The sequence below is a fragment of the Perognathus longimembris genome, chromosome 16 (genome assembly GCF_023159225.1).
Source record: "Perognathus longimembris pacificus isolate PPM17 chromosome 16, ASM2315922v1, whole genome shotgun sequence".
In the NCBI taxonomy this organism is placed as follows: Eukaryota; Metazoa; Chordata; class Mammalia; order Rodentia; family Heteromyidae; genus Perognathus; species Perognathus longimembris.
In genome coordinates this window covers 23,058,307-23,085,395 of record NC_063176.1, presented here as the reverse complement: position 1 = coordinate 23,085,395, position 27,089 = coordinate 23,058,307, and the positions used below count along the sequence as shown (strand labels likewise).

The following is a 27,089-nucleotide window of genomic DNA, read 5'->3' as shown; positions in this document are numbered from 1 at the left end:
CCTGAATGTACATATAAACATATACATACATCTGGACACATATATTAAATTTATAAGTTTAGAGACACAATAGACATGCTTGTTTACAATATGGGTCCAATTTGGGGATTCAACAAAGAACATTCCATTTGCATTAAATGATAATAGTCTTAATAAAATGTTAATACATAGTAATTCCTTTCACCTATACAATTCCTTTTAGTTTGAAACTGAAACGAGGAGGAGAAAACTCCTCTGGCATCTTTTAGTTGCTCTGACTTACTACTAGTTTTATCAGTAAATATTAGGTGGGTGTTGTCATGGTAAGTGGAAAAATGTTATCTGTAGTTCTAAGTAGGTCCTCTGCTGTTAGCTGATTAGAGAAAAGAAATAAAATATACTGAAATAAGAAAACAAAAACGCTTTTTTCAAAAAACCATACTTGCCCCTTTAAAGAAGGATTACCTTGAATATTATTTTTAGAGCAAGATGCAAATAACATAATTGAAGAAGTTAAATAAAGGAGATTTTCAAAAAGTACAATTTAAGAAGTGTGTACGTAAGTATAATTTCCATCATAGCTTAAAATATGCACTGAAGAAGTGTCTGATGTTTATCAAGATCAAACAACTGACAAAAAAAAATCACACTTTATCTCAAGGAATGATTGTCAAGGGAAGGGGAAACAGACCAGTTGGAAGAGGAAGAGTGGGTAAAAATTCAGAATAGTCAATGAACACATGTGAAAATGGAACCAAGTAACTTGAGGAGATGGTAGAGATGAGAGAGAAAGATGGTAGAGGTGACATTGATCAAGATGCACTGTACTCATAAACTGACATGTTTATGAATTGAAACTTTTATACAACTATTTAAAGATAATTTAAAAACCGTCACATTTTAGAAAGTATACTTCACACAGATTCTCCTGAGCAAAGGTCTACAATTGAAACCTTTTTGTGTCTGTACCTAATAGTATAATCGAATTTAACTTGCTGAGAAAGACTGAGCAGTTGTAATTGTCCCGTCGAAACATTTGTATTTAATTCCTTTCTCTTTTTGTGAATATAAATAAAAGGCGCAAAAATAAAAATGTCTATTCAATGTGGAAAATTTTATCCAGGCTCTTTTTTATTTTTACTTAACAAGTATGTAATGCCCTTATTGTGTCTAGTGTTGGGCTTATGTGCAATGGAATTACTTAAAATTGAAAACTGAGCAAAGGATTTAATTCAGTTGTAGGATGCTTGCCTAGCATTAATGAGGCCCTGGATTTGAGCTCTAGAAGTTAAATACATCAAACCAAACCAAGGAGAGAAAGGAAGGAAGGAAGGTAGGAAGGGAGGGAGGGAGGGAAGGGGGGAGGGAGGGAGGGAGGGAGGAAAGAAACCATACATTATGTGTTTTGTTGTTCAGTTACACACATACTGTGCTAGATTTTGTGTGCAGACAAATGCACCGTGGTAATTCTGAGAAATGATGCATTGGTATCAAGTGGGAAAGTTGGGGAAAGCTTGCTGGAGGAAGTATATCAGGTTGGGCCTTAAGCATACAGGAAATGGATGGTGAGGTGGGAAAGATGATGGTTAGTGTTAGGGGGAGAAAAAAGAAAAGCAAGATCATGAAAGTGAAAAGGGTGAGACGTTTCAAAGAGTGGAAAATTAATCCATTTCCTAGAGCAGATTTGTGGGTTTTGAGCTGTGGGGACCAGGTTTTCATGATATCCCCAGGCTTTGCTTTCAGATCTACTTCAACTTTCAGAGTTTCTCAGCTATTTTTATCTTGTTGATTGTATTACTTGCAGTCTTTTCTTGGTCATGCTGTCCTGATTTCACCCCTTTGCTTCGGGTTTTTGTTTGTTTGTTTTCTACTCCAGAATTGGAAAACCCTTTCTTACAGCTCCATACATGGACCAGTTTCTTATATCCTAGCTTTATCCTCTACCTGCATTTCTTAAGGTATCCTCAGAGAGCCAGAAAACCTCCCAGTTTTAGGCTGGCCAGAATACGGCAGTTTACAAATGTTTATTACATACTCAGTAGACTGAAGGTGGAAAGGGATGGTACAGCCACGGTTCTTACCGCCAGAAGCTTTTAGTCAAGGTAAAGACTCCTTCCTGCCCCATGTCCTCTTATAGCATATTGTACACAACTGCAGTTTCCAAAGTAAGAAAAACTAAAATAAAACAACGTGAATGCTAAGAACACTAAAAGTCATAAAAATAAGTATGAACAGATTATATCTGCAACAAAAGGGTAAGACTGTACAGTGGTTTAAGTCTTAGTGTTGTCATTTCAAGTAAGATTTTTAACAAGATGATCTATGGGAGAGAAGGGGAAAAATTGATTCCTGATCACCTTGTATGTGTCCAGTCTTGTGCGTGGTATTTATTATATATCATTTCACATAGTTCAGCTCACCTCTAAGCCCCACCTTTACAAACAAAGCAAGGCATAAAAACCCAACAACCCCCTAAACATAAAAAATTCAACTTGCTTTAAAGATGGCCAGGACGGAGGGATAGAGAGGCTCAATTTAGAATTGCAGATCAATGTAAGCATCCTATTAATCCAACCAACCCCTCAGCTATTACCACCTCCTAGATTGAGGGAGAGGTCATTAATTTATTCGATTTATCCAATATATGTGAACTATGCTGGTGTGCACTACATTTTAAGGAAATAGAGTGGAATATCCTTTTCTTTAATACAGCTATTACAAGACCACAGAGGCAGACAGGCAATGACAAGGAAACCCTCATATCAGTAACTATAGTTCTGGAGGTCTATAAAGTATGGTATGGGGTAAAAGTGAGAAGCCAGTCCATTCTAGCCCAGGACTGGCAATATCAATTGTCAGGAAAGCTCTCAGTGGGCAGGTGATCCTGGAGTTCCACAGTGTCACTCACAGAGTCAGGTGATATGTGAATGAGGCCTGAGCGAGTACTGGGGACTGAAAGGCCTGCTGGCTGGGATGAGGGATCTGAAAGCTGAGGGCAATGGTGGTGATATGCACCTTCTGTGTTATGTTGGTTAAAGAGTACTGTACCTAGTATTCAAAGCATGACTCTTTCTCTTTCAATTGTCTTTTCCACCCTTTGATTATATCACATTTCAGCTTTGAAATTCCTTGAGTGTGTGTGTGTGGGGGGGGGGTTGCTGGGGACTGAACCCAGGGCCTTGTACTTGCTAATTAAGTAATATAGCACTGAGCTGTACTTGCAGCCACTCCATAGTTTTCATCTTACTGCCTGGATTCTTATCATGAATGGGTCACACACTGCTACCACATTGTCCATGTTCACTACATAGTTCTGCCATGAAACTTCCCTTCCTTCCTTCCTTCCTTCCTTCCTTCCTTCCTTCCTTCCTTCCTTCCTTCCTTCCTTCCTTCCTTCCTTCCTTCCTGTCTGCCTGCCTTCCTGCCTGCCTTCCTGCCTTCCTGCCTTTCCTCTTCCCTCCCTCCTTTCCCTGTCCCTGTTTATCTCTCTCTGCTTCTTTCTCTTTTCCTTTCCTCTCATTCTTTTTTTTGGGGAGGGGCAGGATAAAGGTAAAGCAGTTTGATATCATGTAGCCCATGACAACCTCAAACTAGAAATCCTCCTTTCTCATTCTTCCAAGCCTGGCAAAAACGACAACTACAATACAGCAGCAGCAGCAGCAACAACAACAACCCCCCCCCCAAAAAAAAAAAACAAAAACCCACTACAACATTTCAACTACTATAACAACTTAACTTTCGAGCTCATTATTTCTGTACAGAATTTACATTTATCTTTGTCTCTCCATCCTTAATGGCTCATTCTCTGTTTTATGATTATGAATCATTTTTATTCCTTCCAAAAGAATGGAAATCCTTAGGCCTTGACCTAGCCCTTTCATATTATTCAGCCTATCCTAATTGGCCTCTAATCTACAGTGCTTTACATATTGTAGAGCTTATACACTGCACGTATGTAATGAATACTAGTTAAGTAAATACCTGGCTAATCAGAAACTAAACATAATCTATCTCAGGATTCTTTGGGCTGTGGCAGCATACTCTCATTGGGCAAGGAGCCAGGGGGACAGGAGCTTCTTTATCTCTCAGACTGCAGTAGTTGTATTACATAGTTCATGTTTTTAAGGAGGGTATGGTATTATGGTTAAGACCATAAGCCACAAAACTATAACCACCTGTTTTTAAACCCTATAACACATCATTACCTATTGGGCTTGTTTAATCTCTTCATAAGTTAGTATTCTCATCAGTGAAGCAGGAACACTAGAGTCTATCTTATATAAAGACACCATCATCATAAAGATTTACTGAATTAATATGTGTAAATCATTTTAGAATAGCACTAGCCTATCATCAGTGCCCAATAAGATTAAATTTTTATGTAACTGTTAAGAGATAACCAGGTATTGGCTTGGCCATAGGAGGAAAACACAGGGAAAGGAGAGCAGAAATATCCTGGAATGTGACTATAAGCCCACTCTCCAACAAATACTTTCCAATGAGGAAGTGGTCCTGGCCATGAGGGGCAATACAAGGTGCTGTGTCCTTGGTGGCAGACCTCCCGATCCTGTCCCACTCAGATATGCAGTGATCCAAGTACCTTCCTTTGGGTTGTGAAGTTGCGTATCTCCTGCAGCTGTCCTTAAAAGCCTGGTCAAGTTGTAGAAAAACAATACTATCATAGATATGTATTCAATTCAAATGAGTAATTTTCCTAGAATATTTGTGAGTTTTTGCTATTATAAACAATACTATCAGACTTATTTTTCAGGTGTATAGAAATTTTTACAAGGTAGAGTGATGATGCTGAATGGTGTGGATTTAAATATCCTTGACCTTCGAAGGACTTTTGCCTCAGTAATAGACGTGTATATATTCTTTTAAAAAAATATTTTTATTATTTTTAAGTAGCTATTCAAATCAGTTTATGAACACAATGTGTCTTGACCAATGTCATCCCTTTCAGCATTCTCCTCCTTCCCTCTGAACCATTAAGATACTCATTCAATATTATAATTGCATCCATTTGTTTGAATGTTGACTTTGAGAGGAAACACGAGTAAGTATTGGAAATGATGACTTATGCAGGTAATTGTGACAATGGAGCCTGCCGGGCCAGCCGGCAGGGGAACAGAAATCCTGACTGAGGGGCGGCAGGGATACGGAAAAGGAAAAATAAGGCAAGAGAAAAAGGACAAGAGACAAAGATGGGGTACGGGAGGTCTGCAGCCGTAAGGTTGAACCTGCAGCCAAGTTTATTCCAACTCCCAGCTTATATGCAGTTTTAGAACCAGGGAATAGCATAGGATTGTTAAAATTCCAGAACATAAAGAGTCTTTGAAGTTTGCAACATTTGATTACAGTAAACACAGGACAAGGTTGATTAACATAGGAATCTACTCCAGTGGACATCACAAGGTGGGGACATAGCAAAGCAATTCCAGATAGTGGTTGTGAACAAATGTCCTTGCCTTTAGCATATCCTGGCGGTAACAGCACAGCCAGAGGTGATAATGAACCTAGGTGCAGGTTTGGCTCCCGACATCTTGGCGACATCGGCACAGCCAGAGGTCAGGATGAGCTTAGCTGCTAGCTCGGCTCCCGACAATGGAGTAAATCTTTATTAAGTATATTTTATTTGAACTTTGTCATTCTTTCCCACTTTGCATTTGTCTTTGAGAGCCACCCTAATGCAAAATAGATGGGGGTCAAGTGATAAAGATTATAGCTTTCCCATAGTAGAGAAAAATAACCATTCTCTCCTGTTTCATTGTCAAAATCCTTCCTGTGTAAGGATCTAAAAAACCCTTTAGTTAATTACAGTGACTTATTTGTTGACTTTATTTTTAAAAAAGTCTTAGATGGCTACTTCCCAACCATTTGTATAAGAATATAGCTTAAATATTTGAAAGATGAGGGAGCTGTTAAAAATGTATTATGATTTTCTTTTACATTTATTGCTTGAGTGTAAATCACTTCAATAACATGGCCTAAAATGGTCAAAAATGTACATTTTTCTGGACATTTTTCTTAGAGATTCAATTTTGTTTTTTCCTTTTCTTTTTCTGGTACTGATCCTGGGGCTTGAACACAGTACCATTGTTGCTGCAAGGCTAGCTCTCTACCAGTTGAAACACAGCTCTACTTCCAGCTTTTGTGGTGCTTTATTGGAAAGAAGAGTCTCACAGACTTTCCTGCCCCAGCTGGCTTTGAACTATGATCCTCAGTCCTCAGCCTCCTAAACAGCTAAGATTGTAGATAAGAGCCACCAACACTGGCTAAGACTTAATTTTCTAAAAGGAAACTGTGTGTTTTTCCATAGTCATTGGTCTAATCATCCTGGCTCTTTGTGGTTGGTGAACAGTTCAGGTGCTGGAAGATTGGTATTCCTTGAGAGGTCATAGAAGCTCCAAGCGTCCTCAGCTCATGCCTTTCCCAGTGCTTCTTTTTCATGTCGCTGGTTCTTGAGTTGTACTCTTTTACAATCAGCTGATAAACTGGATTTGACCTTGAGTTCAGAAGCTAACAACCTTCTTATCACTTTTGATGGATGATCTGAAGAATGTCCATTGTAGAAGTATCAAATCAAACCTCAGACTGAAAGATTCATCTGTATGTGTGCTGGTTTTTCCCAGTGGTTCACCTCTAGAAACCACTTCCAGTGGGGATAATGGAAGCTGAGCATTTGTAAAAAGGATGTTTAGAAACTTGATATATGGATTGCTAGTAAGAAATTATTAGTAAGAAAGGCTGGAAGTTAAAGAAAAAGCCATTTATTCACCACCACAATGCTTAGACAGCTTTCTCAATAATCTGTAATAAATGTAATGAAGCTTTTCCTAGATATGTGGAAACATTTGGCTTTTCAACATTAGAAATGGACCCCCACTTGTATATTCATTAATATTTCTGCTGTGTAACTAACTACTTAAATCCATTCTTTATGCTGTCTCCTTTTTTATTCTTTTTTCTTCCCTTTTTCTTCTCCTCCTCCTCCTTCTTAGAGACAAGAGAGATTTGCTGTGTTGCTAAGGCTGTCCTCAAGCCCTGTGGCTCTAGTGCTTCTCCTCCTTCAGGTTCCTCAATCTCCTGAATACCCGGTGTACCACTGTACCTGGACTTTTCATCTTTAAATACAAATGATGATAATTAGGGCATACAGAGGCAATGCCTCATGATGGAAAGTAGGTTAAGTAATCTCTCCAACATATGTTGTAAAAGACAGAAAATCTCTTACCATATACACATACAAACACCTACATTTAGAGAAAGTGATAGGATATGGTAAATAAGTATTCCCTTATATTGACACATAAAATGTCATAAAACAAAAGTGTATGGAGTGTTTTTGTTGTTTTCTTTTGCCAGTCCTGGGCCTTGGACTCAGGGACTGAGCACTGTCCCTGGCTTCTTTTTGCTCAAGGTTAGCACTCTGCCACTTGAGCCACAGCACCCCTTCTGGCCGTTTTCCGTATACGTGGTGCTGGGGAATCGAACCTAGGGCTTCATGTATGGGAGGCAAGCTCTCTTGCCACTAGGCCATATCCCCAACCCCGTATGGAGTGTTTTATAAATTAGAAACATAGACTTTGATAATCTAATACAAAATAAGATACATAGGTTCAATATTAAATTTTGATAAACATTTTTTGCTTTGTGGCTTTGGGATTTGATTTCCGTATTTGTATCCATTGAGCTTTCAGACCAGGAGAGCATTTTTAGTTTTTTTTTTTTCCCCCTAAGGGCTCTCTAGTGTATTAGATCAACTTTAACTCAAGAACAACATGTGTATTTTGAAGGCTTTAGAATTTTATGTATTTATCTTTGTGGTGTTAGGGGTTGGAACCAGGGCTTTACATGTGTTAGACAAGTACTCTGACATGAAAATAAATTTCTAGCTCCCTTCCTTCCTTCCTTCCTTCCTTCCTTCCTTCCTTCCTTCCTTCCTTCCTTCCTTCCTTCCTTCCTCCCTCCCTCCCTCCCTCCCTCCCTCCCTCCCTCCCTCCCTCCCTCCCTCCTTTCTCTCTCTCTATTTCTTAGAAATGGAGTCTAGTTATGTTGCCTGGCTGGCCCCAAATGCTTGGGCTCAAGCAATTCTTTGGCCTCATCCTCTCAAGTAGCTGGGACTACTGGCATACCCTATACAACGGCTCCAGCTCAGGAACAATATTTTACCATACGTAAGAAATGTATAATCCAATGAAAGGAAAGTTACTTAGATAACCTATATTAAGCCTGAAAATTTTATCTGTAGGATTGAGAAAATATGTGCCTGTAAATTTTTCTTAAAAGAAATCTGCTGGGCCATGGTGACTCATGCCTGTAATTGTAGCTACTCAGGAGGCTGAGATGAGGCTTATGGTGTGAAGCCCATGAGAATCTTATTTCTAAATTAACCACCAAAAAAAATTGGAAGGGGGAGGTGTGGTAGGGGACCTAGCCTTGAGCAAAAAAAATATCAGTGATGGTGCTCAGGCCCTAAATTCAAGTCCCAAGGACCAGCGTGTGTGCGTGCGCGTGCGCGCACACACACACACACACACTTCAAAGCTTAGAAATTTTAATACTTTCCCGTTGATTAGAGTGTGCCCACAGTATCACAATTTCTGTTACAAATAGGTTTAAGAATACTTGTTTTTTCTTTAGGTAGTATTGGGGATTTGAATACAAGGCCTGTGCTGGTAAAGAAGTACTTTATTGATTGCTTTTTTAAAAATATGGCATCATGTTTATTACATGCTCCAGCCTGGAAGTCACTCTTCCTATTTATACTTCCCTCCTAGCTGGGATGACAGGCATTTACCCGCCCTTACCCCCACCCCCAACCTCTCTCTGCCTGGAATCCTCTAGGTCTCCAAAGCTCCAATGCAATTAGAATTACTGAGTCACTGTGACTACTGGGTTCATTTACACATCCTTAACTCACAAGTTTATTAAGGGAGTATGATCTGCTTGTACATATCAGTTTGTTTTGGTAGTAAAAGCACCTGTAATATTGGACGTTCTTGTTATCAGCGATGCAGTGTTGCTGCACATTTAAGTAACATTAACTGTTCTCCAATACTGTGGAATTAATATTCTGTGAAGATCAGAGAACAAATGTCATTACATATTTGGTAAAAATCAAAGGAGATAGTTTGGTATTTCCCATGATTTTCAATTGGGGCCTACCTATAACATAATCTTCAAAATCACAAGATAGGTTTTATGAGTTCAAAGAAATGTTTTTATTTTTTTAAACCACAATTGTACTACATTGACTTTATAACTGATTATAAAAGGATTTGTGTGTGTGGTCAGATGGACTATTCCGATTAAGCCCAAATGAGGCTCATTTTCGTTAGGCTGACTCGTTTTGATGAAAGGACTCAATTTCTTCATAATTCTGCTCGAAAAACATAATTTAAATGTTGGATGGAGACACCACAGTGAATCCTGCAGTAAGAAAAATGCTTATTTCTAAATGGAAATCCCCAAGTGCCACACCATATCAACCATCTGACATATCTGACTTCCACGTGGCTGGAATGGACTTTAAAGGTCAGGACTCTGGATGAAGAATTTTAGTTTAGTAGGTTATGCAGCAGATATGCCTAAATCTGGAGCACTGTTTTGGCATTGGTAGAAATAGCTTCCTCAAAAAAGCAGGGGGATGGGAGGGGGGACGGAGAATGAGGAATTTTAAGTTCACTCATTTGCTTAAGCACATTTTCTGATGTTTTTGACTGTATCTCATTAAAAAGTTGGATAAAGAAATGGAGGGGGAAAACACATTTATGAAGTTTCATACAAGGTTTATACTAGAGAACTGCAGGCATCATTAAACTTATATTAAAACGATTTAGGAAATGTCACCATTAGGGGGAAAAAAAGCTCGAATAAACAAGCCTGAGTATTGTCTTAAGAAACTGGAACCTCTGAACACAGTGGGTGTGTTTTCTATGTACTTAAGTAGGCCGGAGCTGAGAATCTTCGCAATTTGCCATTGGTTGCTACAATTCCATCCTGACTCTCTTTGCCGGCTTCACTCTGCAGGCAGGTGTCTGCAGGGTTGCCATCGATGCAACTTTCTCTTTCTTTTTGAATAGGCAAATCTTGTTGTGAGGTGGGGAGAGGATAGCAGTGGTTAGATTTGCTTCGACCTTAGCTTATGATTATTTTATTTTTCAAGAATGTCTAAATACATGCCACGGAAACAAGGCGTGGTCCAGGCCACCAGCAGCCAGCTGCATGCCCTTGGGCGACTCCGTTCAGCTATAAAGCTGTGTGACACCGGGGCTCCAGCACGGGGCACCTGCGATCCTTAACGTGCTCTTTAAGTAACTCGGATCCTCCGAGGGCTTCCAAGCGCCGCGGTGGTGCGACGCCACGGCGGCTCCGCCGACCGTGCCCGGATCCCCGCGCTCCGCGGCGCTCCCACTTCCCACGCCCCGGGTGGGCGAGCCGCGGCGGAACCTCCGGGAGGTAAAAGGCCGCGGAAACCGGCTAAGACGCGAGGACACAGGTTCCCCAGAGGGAGGAAAGTTGCTGTCGGCATTCGAAGCCCCCTCGCCCCGTGACGCACAGACTCCCAGGCCAGACGGCAGGCCCGAGGGCACGGGCAGTGCGGAAACTAGCCCACCCCAACCCCAGCTCCCAGTCCGCCGGCACAGACCGGGCCACACCCCTCCCGGGGCGACTCCCGGCCGGGGTCGCGGCGCTCACCCCCAGCCCCCACAATCACGTCTCCCCGCTGGTCCTCCACGTGACAAGAGCCGGGGCCGTCACTTCCGGCGGCGCGGGCAGCGCGCGTGCGCGGGGCGCGGGTAGCCGTTGGCCCCAGCTCCGAGCCTCCCACGGCGGCGAGCGGCGGGCAGCGCGGGTGGAGCCGGGGCCGCGAGTGGGGGCGGTGGTCCCGACGTCGAAAGCCCCAGAGTCCGGCCCTTCTCAGGGAGCGCGGCCGGCCCCGCCCCGCTGCCGCCTCCCGGTCCCGCTCGCGCCTTCGGGTCTCGCCCCTCGCGCCGAGGCCCGCCCCCTCGCACCCCGCCCCGCCCCGTCCCATCCCCGCCCTCCCCGCCGCCCTCTGCGGGATTCCCGCAGCTGCAGCGGGGCCGGCGGAGCGGGCGGAGAGGGCGGCGGGTCCGGGGCTGTGCGCTGAGGCGCGCGGAATGTGAGGCTGGGCGGGCCGCTGCGCGCGCGGACGCTCGGACCGGCCCCGGCCGACGACCCCTCGCGGACGCCGGGCCGCGCTCCCGGCGGCAGACTCGCCCTCCCGCTCGCCCTTGGAGCCTCCCGCTGCCCCGCGGCGCGCCGGCGGGACCATGAAGAAGTTCTCTCGGATGCCCAAGTCGGAGGGCAGCGGTGGCGGCGGCGCGGCCGGTGGCGGGGCCGCCGGGGCGGGGGCCGGCGGCGGCTCCGGCGGCTCCTCCGTGGGGGTCCGCGTGTTCGCCGTCGGCCGTTACCAGGTCACCCTGGAGGAGTCGCTGGCCGAAGGTACGGGCGGCCCGGGAGGCTCAGGCAGGCAGGTGAGGGAGGGCTCTGGGGTGTGGCCGCGGCGTTTCCCCGCGTCCTCCGTGTCGACCCCACTCTTCCCTTGTCCTGCCCGGCTAGCGGGGGGGCTCGGGAAGAGCGGCTCTGGGCCGCCCGCCCCGGAGCCGGAGCCGGAGCCGGAGCCAGAGCCGAGCCGGCCCGAAGAGCGGCAGGCAGCTCTCCGCGGGAGTTTTGTCATTTTCTGTTCTGGACGCGAGGAAATAAACAGAAGACGTCCTCTCAAGTGATGTGGTATCAGGATCGGAGGGTGCCGTGACTCATGAGAGGGTCAGATGGAGCGGGAGGGAGGCTCTCTGTGCCAGCTGTGGCTTAGGCGGGTGTCATGCGACGCAGGGCACCGAGTCCCGCAGCCCTCCGTGTGGAGCCTGGGTTTGCTTCAGCGAACAAAACTCACTCAGTAGTTGGTAGATACATCGTCTATATAGTTTATTAGAATATCCATACATAAACATAACAGTCTGTTTATGTGCGTTGCTACTGTGCCCCAAATCCAGCTGGTTGATTTGGGAGGAGCCCATTTGTATTTGCTACTTACCAGTCTTCTCTGTGCTTTAAGAAAAGGTGGAGGGGAAGCTGGTTAACTTATATCTGAGCTCTGCTTGTGTTGCATCTTGCACTGTCTGAAACAGGTAGAAAGTCTAGTTACCAAAAAAGTTTACTCAGCATTTTAAAAAAAAAGTACGGATCTTAGACTTTAGTTTTATATTCCTGGTATACTTGACTTGTGGAAAATACTTTTGATTACAAAGCTCATTGACCTTTGAGTTTTTACTTGCAACGGATATTATTACAAACTGATATTACAACCTAAGGATCCATGGTGTTGTTTTTTGTTGTTGTTGATAAATGGATCTTCTAAGTTCTAACTCTAAGAGAAAAGAATTATTCAAGAGGGAAGTTTTGTTTTTCCAAGTTATGAGAGTTAGTGATATGGTTTGAAAACAGAAGAGTGAGGTTCCATCTGTAGTTTTTGGATGCCATTAACAATAGTCAGTTAATGTGAGGGAACCCTAATTTTTTTTTCTGTAAAATAAAAAGAAGGAAATCTTGAATTATCTGGGAGTAAATGTCCTTGTTTTGTAAACTACTTCCCAGCTTAATGAACCTTGCTGTGTGTTGGAGATGTGGGGAGAGTACCTAAATTTTGAAAAGATTGAATTATGGTGACTAGTTTTGATAGTTTTACCATGTTGAGAAATTTGTTACATGCGATTTGTTACATGTGAAATTCAGGTCTTGGTTTAGATTGGGTTGTAGATTTCAAGCACACATGGGTGAGTTGTGTTAGCATTTAAGTGAAATGTACCTTGAGCAATGTTATACTTTCTCATTGAATCCTAGGTAAATTGTAAATTAACTCTAGATTATGAACTAGATTTTGAATTTGTAACTTTCATCAGGGCCCAAAGCATATCTTACTCATAAAAGTATATCTTACTCCTGAAAAGTAATTTTGAAATATGAAAGCAAAAATGAATTTTAAAGGGACAGCCTTCATTCAACCCTAAAAACAATATGTCTCTCTTTAAGTGCTAATGTTACTGTTAGAATTTCCCATTGGTTTTTAGTATAGGTTTGTCATTTGTTTTGAAAAATGAATAATTAAGTGCTAGGAGGAAACAAGGTTGAAGAAACTCTAGGAAGATAGAACTTCATGGTTTTATTATATCCCAGCTCCTGGGACCAAACTTTAGTTCTTTCTGGAGGACAAGGTCTATCTAGGCTTTCTTCCCTTGTATGCTGATTTTCTCTAATATATACAACTGAAATTCTATTCTTTCTACTTATTGGTGCAAGTCCTGGGTCTTGAACTCAAGGCCAGGGCCCTTCCTTGCCTGAGTGGTTTTTTTGGGGGTGGAGAGGGGGAGGGAGAGAGGTCAGTCAGTCTGGAACTCAGGTCCTGGGTTCTGTGTCTGAACTCTTACTCAAGGCTAGTTAGTGCTCATTCTGTCACTTTGAGCCACAGGGCCACTTCTGGTTTTCTTGTGGTTAACTGGGAGATAAGAGTCTCTTAGAGGGCTGGGGATTTGGCCTAGTGGCAAAGAGTGCTTGCTTCGTATACCTGAAGCCCTGGGTTCAATTCCCCAGCACCACATATACAAAAAATGGCCAGAAATGGCGCTGTGGCTCAAGTGGCAGAGTGCCAGCCTTGAGCCAAAAGAAGCCAGGGACAGTGCTCAGGCCCTGAGTCCAAGCTCCAGGACTGGCAAAGAAAAAAAAAAAAAAGAGTCTCTTGGACTTCCTGCCCAGGGCTGGCTTTTAAATGTGATCCCCAGATCTCAGTCTCCTGAGTAGTAGTTAGGATTACAAGCTGGAGCCAGCCACCAGTGCCCAGCTGCCTGAGCTTTTTTGCTCAAGGCCAGCACTCTACCACTTTGAGCCACAGTTCCATTTCCAGCTAAAGGTAGTTCTTTGGAGATAACTCTCTAGGACTTTCCTGCCCTTTGAGATCTTTAGATATCAGCCTCCTGAGTAGCTACAGGTCCTAGATTATATAGGTGTAAACTACTAGTGCCCAGCCTCAATTTACTTTTTGATCTTGATGAATTTATTCTTACTTCAGATGCTGATTGTCCTCCTTCCTTTTCAAACAAATAATGTTGTAAGTTAAAAAGATGTTTAAGCATGTTTGTCTATTATTTGGGATGACTTCTTGTAAAAAGCATAGCATTTTAATCAGAGAAAGCTATATACTACTGAATGGAGAAAAAATGGAAGCTACAGGACCAAGAAAACAAATGGTAAATTTTACAATTTTGCTTTGGGTCAATGTTTAAGTCAGGCCAGGATCTTGTAGATGCCATGTCTTGAGATGTTATTGTTATGCTACTATAAAGATAGGAAACTTATTTAGCATGACCTCTTCAGTGTTGTCTTTTCAGTAAGACTGTCCATGGCTGTCTCTTTCCCTGAAATTAGTTATATTCCAGAAGTTACTGTGAACACTGAATTAGCAAATAGTATATCATTGCTTCTAGAAGAAATAACAGGATTAGGTTCCTGAAAGCCTTTGTTTACAGCATTTTTGTCAACCAGTATTCAGCATTGTTTTAGGTGTTTAAAGATATTGTACTTACTGTATTTTATTTAATGTATTTTAGTTGGAATCGTGACTAGTATTGCTGTAACTCATGCTAAGGGAATGTTATCAAGGACATATATTTTCTTGTTAAGGAATATCACAGGCTTCTTGTACTTAGAAATGCTAAGGAGCACTTATACACTGTTCCTGGGGCCCATTTTAAACAGTGAAATAACCAATTAGAAGCAGAAAAGTGAGAAAAACAAGGCACCAAATTGACCATGAAAAGGCTACTTTTCTAGAGTGTGACAGCTGAGGGTATGAGTCAAGAGACAAGATTAAAAAAACAAAACAGTGTACACATGTTTACAAATAAGCAGGAAACTGCCATGAATTTGAGGGATTAAAGTAAACTTTAGGAAATAGGTGAATTGACAAAGATGGTATTCCTAAATAAAGATCAACTATCATCAAACATATATAGGTATATGTATGTTCTATTCAAAATCTGTAATTAAGCAAACATTTTCAGGTATGTGTTAAGATGACTAAATTCTTGGAATCTTGGAGTATTCCCTGAAACAAATATTTTGTATCATACTATCTTTCTAGTCAAGCACCAATACTGAATGTTTGAAAATGTTGATACCTTTCTAGTTTCTGCCCAAAGTTTAGAGGACTTATGTTGTAGGCATTTTAATATATTTTTCTAAAAAATGGCTCAGTTTTAGAAGTCTCTACAACCCCCAACTTTGGGCTTTAGAAAGGTAGAATTATGTTAGTTTTAGATTGAAACTATGTTGCACTATCAAGCATATGTGATTCAGTGTAACCATGTTTTACTGAAACATAGGATAGTCTCATGCAGGTTTTCAGAACAAAGCCATGGCTGCTAGTTTGAAGAACTTAGTAGAAACTGGTAGTGCAAAGTGATTGTTGAATAGAGTCCTTCCCCTCTATAGACCCCAAATGTTCTTGTTAGAAAATGGACTTAAATAAAAGGAATGTCAAGACTGGGAGAACTGTGATAATGTGTTGAAATGATCTAATCATAAGACATTAAGGCTGGATAGGAATTGGATTATGAATATGGTAAGATGGGTAAACTTACTGATGTAATGTGGGTTATTGTCCTGTCAGTAATTTGAGGCAGGAATTTACTAGAGTTCTGTAAAAGTAGCTGCAGTTCTTTCAGAGCTAATTGTTTGAATTGAATCTATATAGGCTAAACATAAACAAATTCTCATTGTTAATTTTACAGGAAGATAGTAAGATATGTACATCTGATTTTACAGTGGAAATTAGTAGGGAAATCTTGGGTTTAAGTACAATTTTTCATTTGCAGAAATTATCTGTGGTTAATGAAGAACCTGTAAGTTAATGTTTCTAAGACAGGAAAGAAGGGGTGTATCTAACAAATGCATCACTAATTGATGTTTATTAAATACTTCTTTATTTATGTTTTATGTCTTTTATGTTTCAGATAGCACTTGGTGCTACTTATATAGTGTAGCATTTTTCTGGCCCTTAAGGAATGCAAATGTGAAATAGACAAGAATCATTATCATGGTTACAAAGCTCAGATTTTGTGAGAGAATAACTGAGTTTGAAATTGAGGGTCAAGGAAAGCTTTGAAATTTTAGCAGACACCAAAGGATGGGTGGGGGAGGTTAGGTGAAACCAGAGATGTAAAGGCAGGATGCTTTGGAGCAGGTCATGAAAACAGAAGTCCCCACATGAAGAAGAGTTCCACAAACAAATATGCTCAAAATCATGGACCGCAATGAGTGAATTACATGTAAGAGGGACTTGAGATGATGATGAAAAGGTGATCAGGTACTAGGGCTTTATATGCCATATAGATGTGGTTGGTTTTTCTAAAATGTAATTTGAAGGTATTGAAGGATTAAAATTGGAACAGTAGTGTACTCTGATATTTTCATATATTGTACAGATTGCTAGATAGAAAATGGTTGAGATATGTGGAAGTTAAGATGGTTAAAATGGTCACAGTCAACTGGTGGTTTGGATAGGTATGGGTAATAGGAAGAGTTATAATGACTTGCTTATATAGCTTTTGGATGTACATACCATTTGCTAAGTATTGAACTGAGTTTTTTGGGGGCAGACTTACATAGTTGAGGTATTGGGAGGGATGTTGAGTGGGGAATTTAATAAATGATCTGAAGCTAAGCATAAGAGAGTGCATGAGCATCTGTGTATTATTTAAAGCCTATGTTAGGGGAAGGATATAAGGAGATAGTATAGAATGAGAAGATTTTCACTGAAGCTGCAGATGACTGATCTTAAATGTCCTGTGTTCATCAGAATCATTGGAAGGACTTGGTAAAATCCAGAATATTAATCCCAACTTTTGATCACATATGGAAAATGCTGGTTAAGTCCCTGCATTAGCATTTCTGCCAGCTTCCTCAGTGATAGTGTTGTTCAACCTAGAACCACACTTTAAGAACCACTGATTTAAAACACTCAAAAACTGGGCTGGGGATATAGCCTAGTGGCAAGAGTGCCTGCCTCGGATACACGAGGCCCTAGGTTCGATTCCCCAGCACCACATATACAGAAAACGGCCAGAAGCGGCGCTGTGGCTCAAGTGGCAGAGTGCTAGCCTTGAGTGGGAAGGAGCCAGGGACAGTGCTCAGGCCCTGAGTCCAAGGCCCAGGACTGGCAAAAAAAAACAAACAAACAAAAAAAAACACTCAAAAACTAAAGAAAGAGCTACCAGAGAGGTGTGAGGATTTGTTATGAAGAAACTCTATAGACTATTATTTTAGGAAGGGAGAAAACAGTTGTGTTGCTGAGAAATCATTGTACTTGACCACATGTTTTGGCTTGATGTTCACAGTTATCCTTTGTCTTTAATCTCTCTTTTAAATCTAATGTCTGGGTGTTCTTTGCTCCAGCCTCAGTGTGCTCTACTTCTTTTATTCTGTGACTAATTTTTGTACTTGCCTGTCACTGTAGGTATAATCTGTGCTCCCTAACTACTGGTTATGATCACTTGCTCCTTCCTGTAGACACTTGTAGCTACTTTTCCTTCTTATCACATTTAGTCTTTTGTCCTGAGACACAATTATGTAAGAACTTAGTAACACTGAGGTGATTGGTTAATTATTGTTCCCCTCTCACCTCTTCTGCTAGATAGTAAATGTTTTGAAGTTAGAAAGACTTAATTGCTGTATGTTTACAAGCTGCCTTTCTGTACCTTGGACATTTAAATGCTTCTCAAAGGAAATGTGTGACTTTTTAAAACAGCAGATTGTTCTCCAATAGAATTAAGGTTCTAATGTGCAAATTGAAAAGTACCAATGGAGGGCTCTTTATGGGACCTTCAAAGGTCTTTTAAGTAGGCCAGGAGACACTGAATTTCCAGTTTTAGTGAAGACAAACAGCAGTTGAGGTGGTAAAGTGCCATTTCACTTGAAGAATAACCTGGATGTCTCTGTGTACTCATTTTTCTCTGTTGGCATATTTTTCTTTATTTTACAAAGGCAACTTTAGTTTTTTAAAGAGAAAAGGTATTACATGCAACTCTAAATAAGTTCTGCCATCGATTTTGACAGCTTTTTTGGATGAAGAGCCCTTTGAGAACAGAACCAGAGGCTATTCATATGTCACCTCTCAATCTTTAGTTTCTTTGCTGTAGTACATATCCAGCAATTTCTTGTATGTGTAGAATTAAATTCTTAGGGAACCTATTTTGAAATGTGCAGTTAGTAAATTCTGTAAAGATGAAAGAAGAAAATGTGTGAAAATACCCATTAAGTGCATACCAAATCATCAAATAAATAAAGGTGAATTGTAGATTGAGATTTGGATATAAGCTTTTAGTGAAATCTTTTTTATAGTTATATTAAATTACTTTCAGATTAGGTATCACATTTATTCTGAATAGGTATCACATTTATGCTTGCACAAAATCTAAATCTGTAATTAGAAAATTATGTAATCATGTATATATTTTTAGTATCAATCAGATACATACTGATTTTCATTATAGTTCCACTATGGTGAAAGGACACTACATAGAATATTACTATTATTTTTAGGTGGTACTCGGGTTTAAACTCAAGAGCTTTGAGCTTGCTAGTTGGACACTCTACTACTTGATCATTTGAGCCATGACTCCAGTCCTTCTTGCTGTGGATTTTGAGATAGAATCTCTTTTCCTATGGGATGACGTTGGTTGGAACCCATCTGCTTATCCCCTGTAGCTGAGATGACAAGTGCTTCACCCACCTTTTCTGTTGAGGTGGAGTCTTGTGGATTTTTTTGTCTGGGTTTCTTTTGTGTTCTGGACTTGAGGTTTCATCTCCAAGGAGTTCAGACTTGTTTATTTCCTGATTTTGTCTTGCATACTTCTAGTGAACGATTTGGCTATCCACAAACATGCTATTTTTAGGGGACTGAATTGGGAAACGGAGTGGTTTTTTGAATGAGCTTTTGAAATATTTGGACCCTTAGTTAATGTGGAGATTTGTCTGTGTATTATCTTTACAAATTACATCAGTCAGCATATGTCTACTAGTAGTTTCACAAGTCTCTTTGCAGGAAAATAATTGTAGGACCTTTTGAAAATTTTATTTTAGTGTAGATTTGTAGAATTCCAATTTTAATAGTACATAATTTGGGCCATAATATTTATAGAGGCATTTACAATGTTATTGTAAAATATGAAATGATTTTTGTTCCTGATTTGTTTATTCTAACATTTCTTACTATCTTTGAAACAACATATTGTTAATTGCAACTATCTGGGAAGAAAAAAGCAAAACTTGGCATTGGGCCACCTTTTAATCTAAGTTCTATCCTTAATTTGCATTGTGATATTTTGACCTCTGTTTCCTTTAGATTGAAAATGAAATGCATAAAGATAAATTTGTAGCATATTTTCCATTCTAGTATTCTTTAATTCTGTCAGTATAACTAAATTTTATTTATCCTTTCTAATAAGAGAGAGAGAGAGATAAGGGGAGAGAGAGAGGAAGAGGGAGAAGGAGAAGGAGAGGGAAGGAGAGAGGGAGGAGCATGGAGTTGGGAAGGGTAGCAATGAATACTTTTAGAATTAAAGGATTAGTTTTATTATTGTAATACATTTGGGTTCACAGTGAATCCGCAACTTACTATTTAACAGTGTGAAATTATTCCTTAATATTTGCTGTAAAGTATTTCCAAGAAGGTGCTGTACTGAAGGATAGGAATTCAGATAAAATCATGTGATATTTTGGAATATATAGTTTCAAAAGGAGTATGTAACCTTAATTATTTATTTTCTTACAGTTTGTATTCATTTAGGCAATCTTGGTAGAGATCAAGAAGTAAAAGACTTTGTGCTGTTCAGAGTTTTATTTGAAAAGAATGTATGAGGAAAAGTGTGAATTTTTTTTTTAACCCTTGATACCTGTGAGGAATTTGGCACTTTTTTCCCCCAGTGCTGTCAACCCTAGTTTAGTTCCTTTATATCTCTCACTTTGAGAAATACGTTAGCATTCCAACTGTTCTTTCTGCCCTTTCCTTGCCAAACCAGTTCTTGAGCTCCCTCCAGTTTATTCTTCCTGAAGTGGACTTCTCATCTCAGTGTCTTATTTGCCTGACAAACTGAAGCACCGTCTAATTACTCTGAGATTCAAGACCCTTTGCATTATGATTTCCAGCCCCCACACAGTAGTTTTATTCTCATTTTTACTCTCTATGTGTAAATTACTGTGCTACTTCTCACAAGCTTTTTGCTAAGGTATGGATGTTTGTGACACCCTTAATCCCTGCTTTACTTGTTGGGATCCCACGAGGTATGGTGGTAGAATTAGGATGATGGAATTAGGATGTAAGGCATTTGGGTGGTGATTAAGATCATAAGAGCAAGATTGTGATTTGTGCCTTTGTAGAGAAAATCCCAGAGAGACTTCATTTGTCTTCTCCTATGTGAAATTATAGTGAGAAGACATCTGTGAGAGCCTGGTGAGGGTCTCCTAAATTCTGAATCTGTCAGCACCTCGATCTTAGCCTTGAGAACCATGAGAAATAATTTGTTACTCATGTGTCACTTAATTTGTAGTATTTTGTTATAGCATTCAGAGCAGACTAAGATACTTTCCAAGTCTTTTTAGGTTGTATTTTACATTTGCTTAGAATACGGGTCCCTGCTTCTTGTGTATATTTAAATAAAATAGTTACTTTTCTGCAATCTTTCATTTACTCATGAAACACTGTCTGCAATTGGATGAGTATTAATGCCTTCGTTTAACATCCTGTGTAGGAAGGGTTAATCATATATCTTACACAATTTTGTTTTATTTCAATAAAATATAATGTCTTCCTTTAAAATTTAGTCCCTTTAAATTGGGTGCCAGTGGCTCACTCCTGTAATCCTAGCTACTTCGGAGGCTGAGATCTGAGGATTGAGTTTGATGCCAGCCTGGGAAAAAAAGCCCATGAGACCCTTATCTCCAGTTAACCAACCACACACAGACCCAGACAGACACACACAATGAGACTCCTATCTTCAGTTAAACTCCCCTCCCCCCTCAAGTGGAGCTGTAGCTGAAGTGGTAAGAGTTCCAGCCTTGAGTGAAAAGCTAGGTATAAGCCCCCCAAGTTCAAGCTTTAGCACAGGCATTTAAAAAAACAAAGAAAATTAGCCCCTTTAAGGTTTGATTTGAATTTTTTTTCTATCCTGTATTGGTGGTAGCTATTTTTTCAGTTCAGGTATAAGAGATTCAAGTGGTCAAAGGGCATATTAACTTCTATAATTTATAGAGAACACAAAATTTATTGTAAAAGAATTGGATAGTAATATTCATAGTTAATGTTTAGGGGTTGATATTGGCTTCTTTCCCCTTTTTTGTCGTTTTTGAAATTGAACCATGGCCTCACACATGCTTAAGGACATGTTCTACTACTGAGCTACATCTGTAACCCCAGTTCTATTTTTTATGTTCATTGATAGGAATTAAAATACAGAGATATTTGTATAGGGGTAGCATTATCTACATGTATGTAAAAAGTACGATCAGATTTACTTTTGGAGTTTTGGCTTGTTAAATTACTATTTATGATTACGAATATAGTTTATTTTTGCATTCTGGGTACTACAATGAATTTACTAGTTATGTTTTTGCTTAAGTTCCCTCGATCTCTGTCACCACACTGGGAGATTTAATATATATGCTCTAGATAACTGATCTTAAGGCAGGGACAATTGGGAGATGATCCAGTGTGTATGGCTTTGTCCTGATTGGGATGGAACTAAGGCTTAATGGGACCATGAGTGTCTTCAGAAGATGAGGGATTAAAAAGAAGAGGAACTCGTCTTTGAAGGCTGTGGAAATAAAACAAATGACAAGGACTCCTCCAACTGGTCTCCACGATATTGGAGCTACTTACTTTGTAAGTAGAGAGATAAAGAGTTTGCTTTTAGATTAGGAAACTTGCAAGCCCTGCACAAAGGTCACAGGGATGCAAACTAAGTCTTTATACAGTTTTGCTTGCTGCAAATGATTACCTTTATATTTTTCTATTCATTTTTGGTTCTCTGGAGAAAGGAATTCCAAAATACTGCTTCCCTACCTAAATGCTTTATTTACTTATTTTCCTTAAGTTTTGGTGGTTGGGTTAATATTAGGGCTGGGTGGAACTTTTCATGTACTCAACTGTTTTCTTTTGAATGAGATAGTAATGTAGATTTTAATTTTTACCCTGGGGTCATTAGTATTGAAATCACTTAAAATAGTGAAATATTTGCTTACTGAATTTTATTAGGAATATTTTGCCAGGAAAAAGAATTTTAGATTACTAGCTGTGACCCACTTTTCATTCTCTGGCTTGCATCATGGAATCTCTCCTGTTGAATGTTAATGATCTATTCTTTGTATAGAATAAACAACAGCAATAACAACTGCATCAAACTGATGCTACTAATTCTTACTTAGAAGAATACATGCTTTGAGAGGTTTTTTTTGAAAGTAGGGTGTATATGTGCTCAGTTGTGCATAGGCTATAATGGTATCTCCTGTAAGAGAAACTTGTACAATAGTTAACTGTGCCTGCAATAACGTGGCTTTTCTAATTTGTGTGTGTGTGTGTGTGTGTGTGTGTGTGTGTGTGTATGTGTATGCATGATATATCTGATGGGCCATATTTAGAACTGGGATAAGTCTTAGCACAACACTGTTTAATTCATCTGATCAGCCCAGTTTAAGTCCTGGTGAAGAATCAACTAGACTACTAAATGTTTGGTAATTTTAAGGTTTTCATTTTTGGTGAAATATTCATATAATCCCAAGGAAAAACTTTTAAGAACTCAACCTTTATTGATAGTTTTGATTTTACTCAGTGAAGATAGTGCTACATATTGTTTTAGTCAGCTATTTTATTGCTGTGACCAAATACCAGAAAGAAACAATTTAAATGGAGGAAACGTTTATTGTGACTCATGGTTTCAGAAGTTACATTCTGTTAGGAGCGGACTCCATTGTCTCTGTGCCTCTAGAGAGGCAGAACATTATGGCAGAAGGGCATTGTGATGCACAGCTGCCCATCTCATGGTGGCTAGGAAGCAGAAGACCAAGGGAGAAGAGTGTGGGATTCCTACCTTTCAAAGACACACTCCATGTGAACCATTTCCTCTCTCCAGGCACATTTACTTCCCAGTTTTCATTACTTCCCAGAAATATAATCAGATTTTGAATGTATCAAAGGTTTTATACACAGATAAACTTAGCGCCCTCACAATTTAATCACTTCTCAGTAACTAGACCCACCAGTAGAGTCCAAGTTTTCAAGGCAAGCTCTTTGGGGTCGATTCATAATCAAACTATAGTATGTAGTTGTTTTTTACTTCACTGAGGTGGCAATTTTAGAAATTTTTAGGGTCTTTGGATTTTATTTCTTTCATATATTCATTATTTTGTTTTCAAATGAGAATATTGGAAGTGAATTTGTAAGGGCTATCCATATCCTTAGTTTTCAGAATGTAATGTTATTTATGCCTTATAAATTTCTAGCCGTAGAAGCTCCTGTTTATAAATTCGATGTTGAATTGTGTTCTTGCCTTAGAATATTGACTGTTTTTCTTTTTTTTTTGGCCAGTCCTGGGACTTGGATTCAGGGCCTGAGCACTGTCCCTGGCTTCTTTTTTGCTCAAGGCTAGCACTCTGCCACTTGAGTCACAGCGCCACTTCTGGCCATTTTCTGTATATGTGGTGTTGGGGAATTGAACCCAGGGCCTCATGTATCCGGGGCAAGCACTCTTGCCACTAGGCTATATCCCCAGCCCTTGACTGTTTTTCTTAACAGATGCTGAAAGTATTTAAAAAACTTACGCCATACCTCTTTATCAGATACTTTTAAATTGCTGCAACAAATAACTGAGGGAACAACCCAAGAGAGGATTAGTTTTAGAGGGCCAGTGGTGAGGCAAAACATCATGGTGGAAGCTTTGTGGCAAAGCAAGTCAGCTGTCCTCATGATGGAGAGGAGGCAGAGGAAAAAGAGACAGAATATCTGATGTAACCTACCTAGAAATGAACCATTTCCTCCTCCTGGATCCCAGGAGGACCCAGGCTTCTACCATCATCCAGAAAATGCCACTATCTGGAGACTAAGCATTTAACATATGAGCCTTGGAAGAACATTTTATATACCCACTATTACAATCAAAACCATTCTTTGATTTTGCTTTTTGGAAGACTAATTATGGGAACAGGGGATGGTGAATAGAATATAAGAACTTGAATCAAGAGTAAGAACTTTTCAGTTTGCTTTAAAAATATCTTGAATATTATACTAATTGGAATTAATGTTGTCTTAAAAATGTCAATTTTCCCATCACTGTGGTGATTATCTAATTTTAGTTCCTTCACTTAACTAGGGAAAGTGGAATGGAATACTTGTTGAACCCAAAGCTTCACTGTTACTGTTGGTTGTGGAAGGTAGAATTTTGGTCTTATGATTTTACTCTAGCATTCTTTGATACATAGGAACTCCATAATTGGCTCTATGCATATCTTTGATTGAGATGGGGCCTTAGAATAGGTGTAAAGGAGCTAGAGGACTTTTGTAACTTGAAGGCAGCTGAAGCATTAATGGGTGATACCTGAGGAGCATGAGGTGATGAGGTATTCCCAAACATTTTTGTTTGAGTTTCAAAATTAAAACTTATGTGTTCTTTCTGAGGGCCATCAACTAGTTTGCTTACAACTATTGAGTTAAGATACTAGGAATAATGTAAAGAGTTTAAAGTCTTAGCTTCTTCTAAATTAGTCTGTTCTCTCAGTCTGGTGTGGTCTGGTCCTATATGGACTAATGTATTTATTTGCACTCTGTAAAGTAAATAAAATTGCATTACTTTAGTTTCTTCAGTTGAATCCAGTGTAGCAAGAATTAGGACATCCTGTAAAGTGGAAGGAAAGGAAACCAAGGGAGAGAAATAGTAGAGTTGATCTTTCTCTTTCTCTCTCACCCTATCTTTTGTCGGTCATGGCACTTGAACTCTGGGCCTGGGCGCTATCCCTGAGCTCTTTAGCTCAAGGCGAGTGCTCTACCATTGGAGCCATAGTGTCACTTTTGGTTTTCAGGTGGTTAATTGGAAATAAGTATCTCATAGACTTTCCTGCCAGGGCTGGCTTTGAACCATGATGCTCAGATCTCAACCTCCTGAGTAGCTAGGATTACAGGCATGAGTCACCGGCGACCACTACATCTCATATTTTCTTATGTCCTTATTTTGGGGTTATAGGATTTGTAACGTTTGAAGCCGATGTGCTGTAATATCACATGCTTTTCAAGGTAAAAAGAAAATTGATTTCTTAAAAATAACCTTTTATTACATCAGAACACAAATGCATTTATTTGAGTTATAGTTGGAATATGAAACATCAAGGTCTTTGTAGTGCAATAAATTGTTAGGATATCACTAAACCATTTAGTGTGCACCTATCTTTCCAGCTGCTCAGGAGACTGAGGTAGGAGGATCACTTGAGCTCAGCAGGTTAAGACCAGCTAGACCAACATACCAAGACTATGTTCCAAAAGCAAAAACGAACAGAAAACATGTATTCTGTGATGGTTTTGGCATATTTTTATACACATGAAAGAAGATTTTTGTCTAGGGTCAATTCTTGTAAGTAAATGGATTTAATTTAAAAAATTGCAATTATAAAGATGACGTACAGAGGAGTTATAGTTATATAAGTCAGGTAAAGAGAACATTTCTTTTTGGACAATGTCACCCCTTCTCGAGTTTTTTTTTTTTTTTTTAACAAAACATGACACATTCCCCATCTACCTTGAGTGTCTTAATATTTGTCTCTGTTTACCTTTAGTTTTAAAGGCTATCCTCCTGGTTATTTATTCTTTCCCATTCTTTTATCTACCAGTTAACTTGACCCCTCCCCTGCCCCATCTCCTACTTGATCTTTAGTACTTAATCTGTGTTCTCCCTTCACCCTAAGAGAGAGAGAGAGAGAGAGAGAGAGAGAGAGAGAGAGAGTTTGTCTGAGTGACAAGAGCTTACTATGTCACTATGTAACCCAGGCTGTACTTAAACTTATAATCTTACTGCTTGAGCATCCTGAATGTTGGGCTGGCAGATGGGCTGTTTCTTTCCTTTTAAAATACAGAAATGAATAAAACAATTCTATGATCCTACATACTTTTTCCTCCTTTCATTAGTTGGCCTTTTCTATATGCTTCTTGGGCATTAATGATTCCTTGCCACATTTCTTATTTTTTGGGGGGTGGGGTGGGGTGTCTGTGTGTGTGTGTGTGCCTGTCCTGGGGTTTGATTGAACTCAGAGCCTGAGCATTGTCCCTGAGCTTTTGTTCTTAAAGGCTCTACAACTTTAAACCATAATGCTATTTCTGGCCTTTTGGTAGTTAATTGGAGATAAGGATGTCACAGACTTTCCTGCCTGGGCTAGTTTGAACCTTTATCCTCAGAGCAGCCTCCTGAGTAGCTAGGATTACAGGCATGGGCCACTGATGCCCAGCTTTCTTTGTCACATCTTGAATAAGGAAATGGGAAATACATTTTGCTGCATAGTACTCTTACTATATAATGAAGCATGATGAATAATTGAGGGAAAACACTTAGAAATTCAGTTCATTTTTTATTTGAAAGAATCACTGATTTGTCATTTAGATTTCAGTATTTGACAGACATTTTCTCAAACGATGAGGTGAGTTTGTTACTTTAAGGGAGACAACTGACAGGTGTTATTAATTTTGGAATTTGAATTTTCAAAAGATGATTATGATTTTGGGAAAGTTGCACCTGCTATTGTGAGCTTGACAGGCTCCTATTTTCTTTTTTTTTTTCTTCAAGTCAGACCTCAACTCAGGGCCTGGATGCTGGCCCTGAGTGTTTTTTTCCTCAAAGCTAGCACTCTGCCTTTGAGCCACAGCTCCACTTCTGGCTTTTTTGGTGGTTAACTGGGCATAAGAGTCTCATGGGCTTTTCTACCTGGGCTGGCTTTGAACTGGGATCTTCAGATCTCAGTCTCCTGAATACCTAGGGTTATAGGCATGAGCAACCAGTGCC

The 27,089-nt window shown here is 40.0% G+C and overlaps 1 protein-coding gene across 3 annotated transcripts in view; it reads left to right on the top strand.

Annotated features, from left to right (window-relative positions):
- Positions 1-11,030: 11,030 nt before the first annotated feature.
- Bmp2k (BMP2 inducible kinase) overlaps positions 11,031-27,089 on the top strand; it is a 98,806-nt gene continuing 82,747 nt past the window's right edge. For 2 of the 3 annotated variants that reach the window (XM_048364628.1, XM_048364629.1), the window contains exon 1: positions 11,031-11,451. In XM_048364628.1, coding sequence (XP_048220585.1) covers positions 11,280-11,451 — 172 coding nt within the window. In that variant the 5' untranslated portion in view covers positions 11,031-11,279. The remainder of the gene's footprint in view (positions 11,452-27,089) is intronic. The other variant, XM_048364627.1, reaches the window with a different exon arrangement.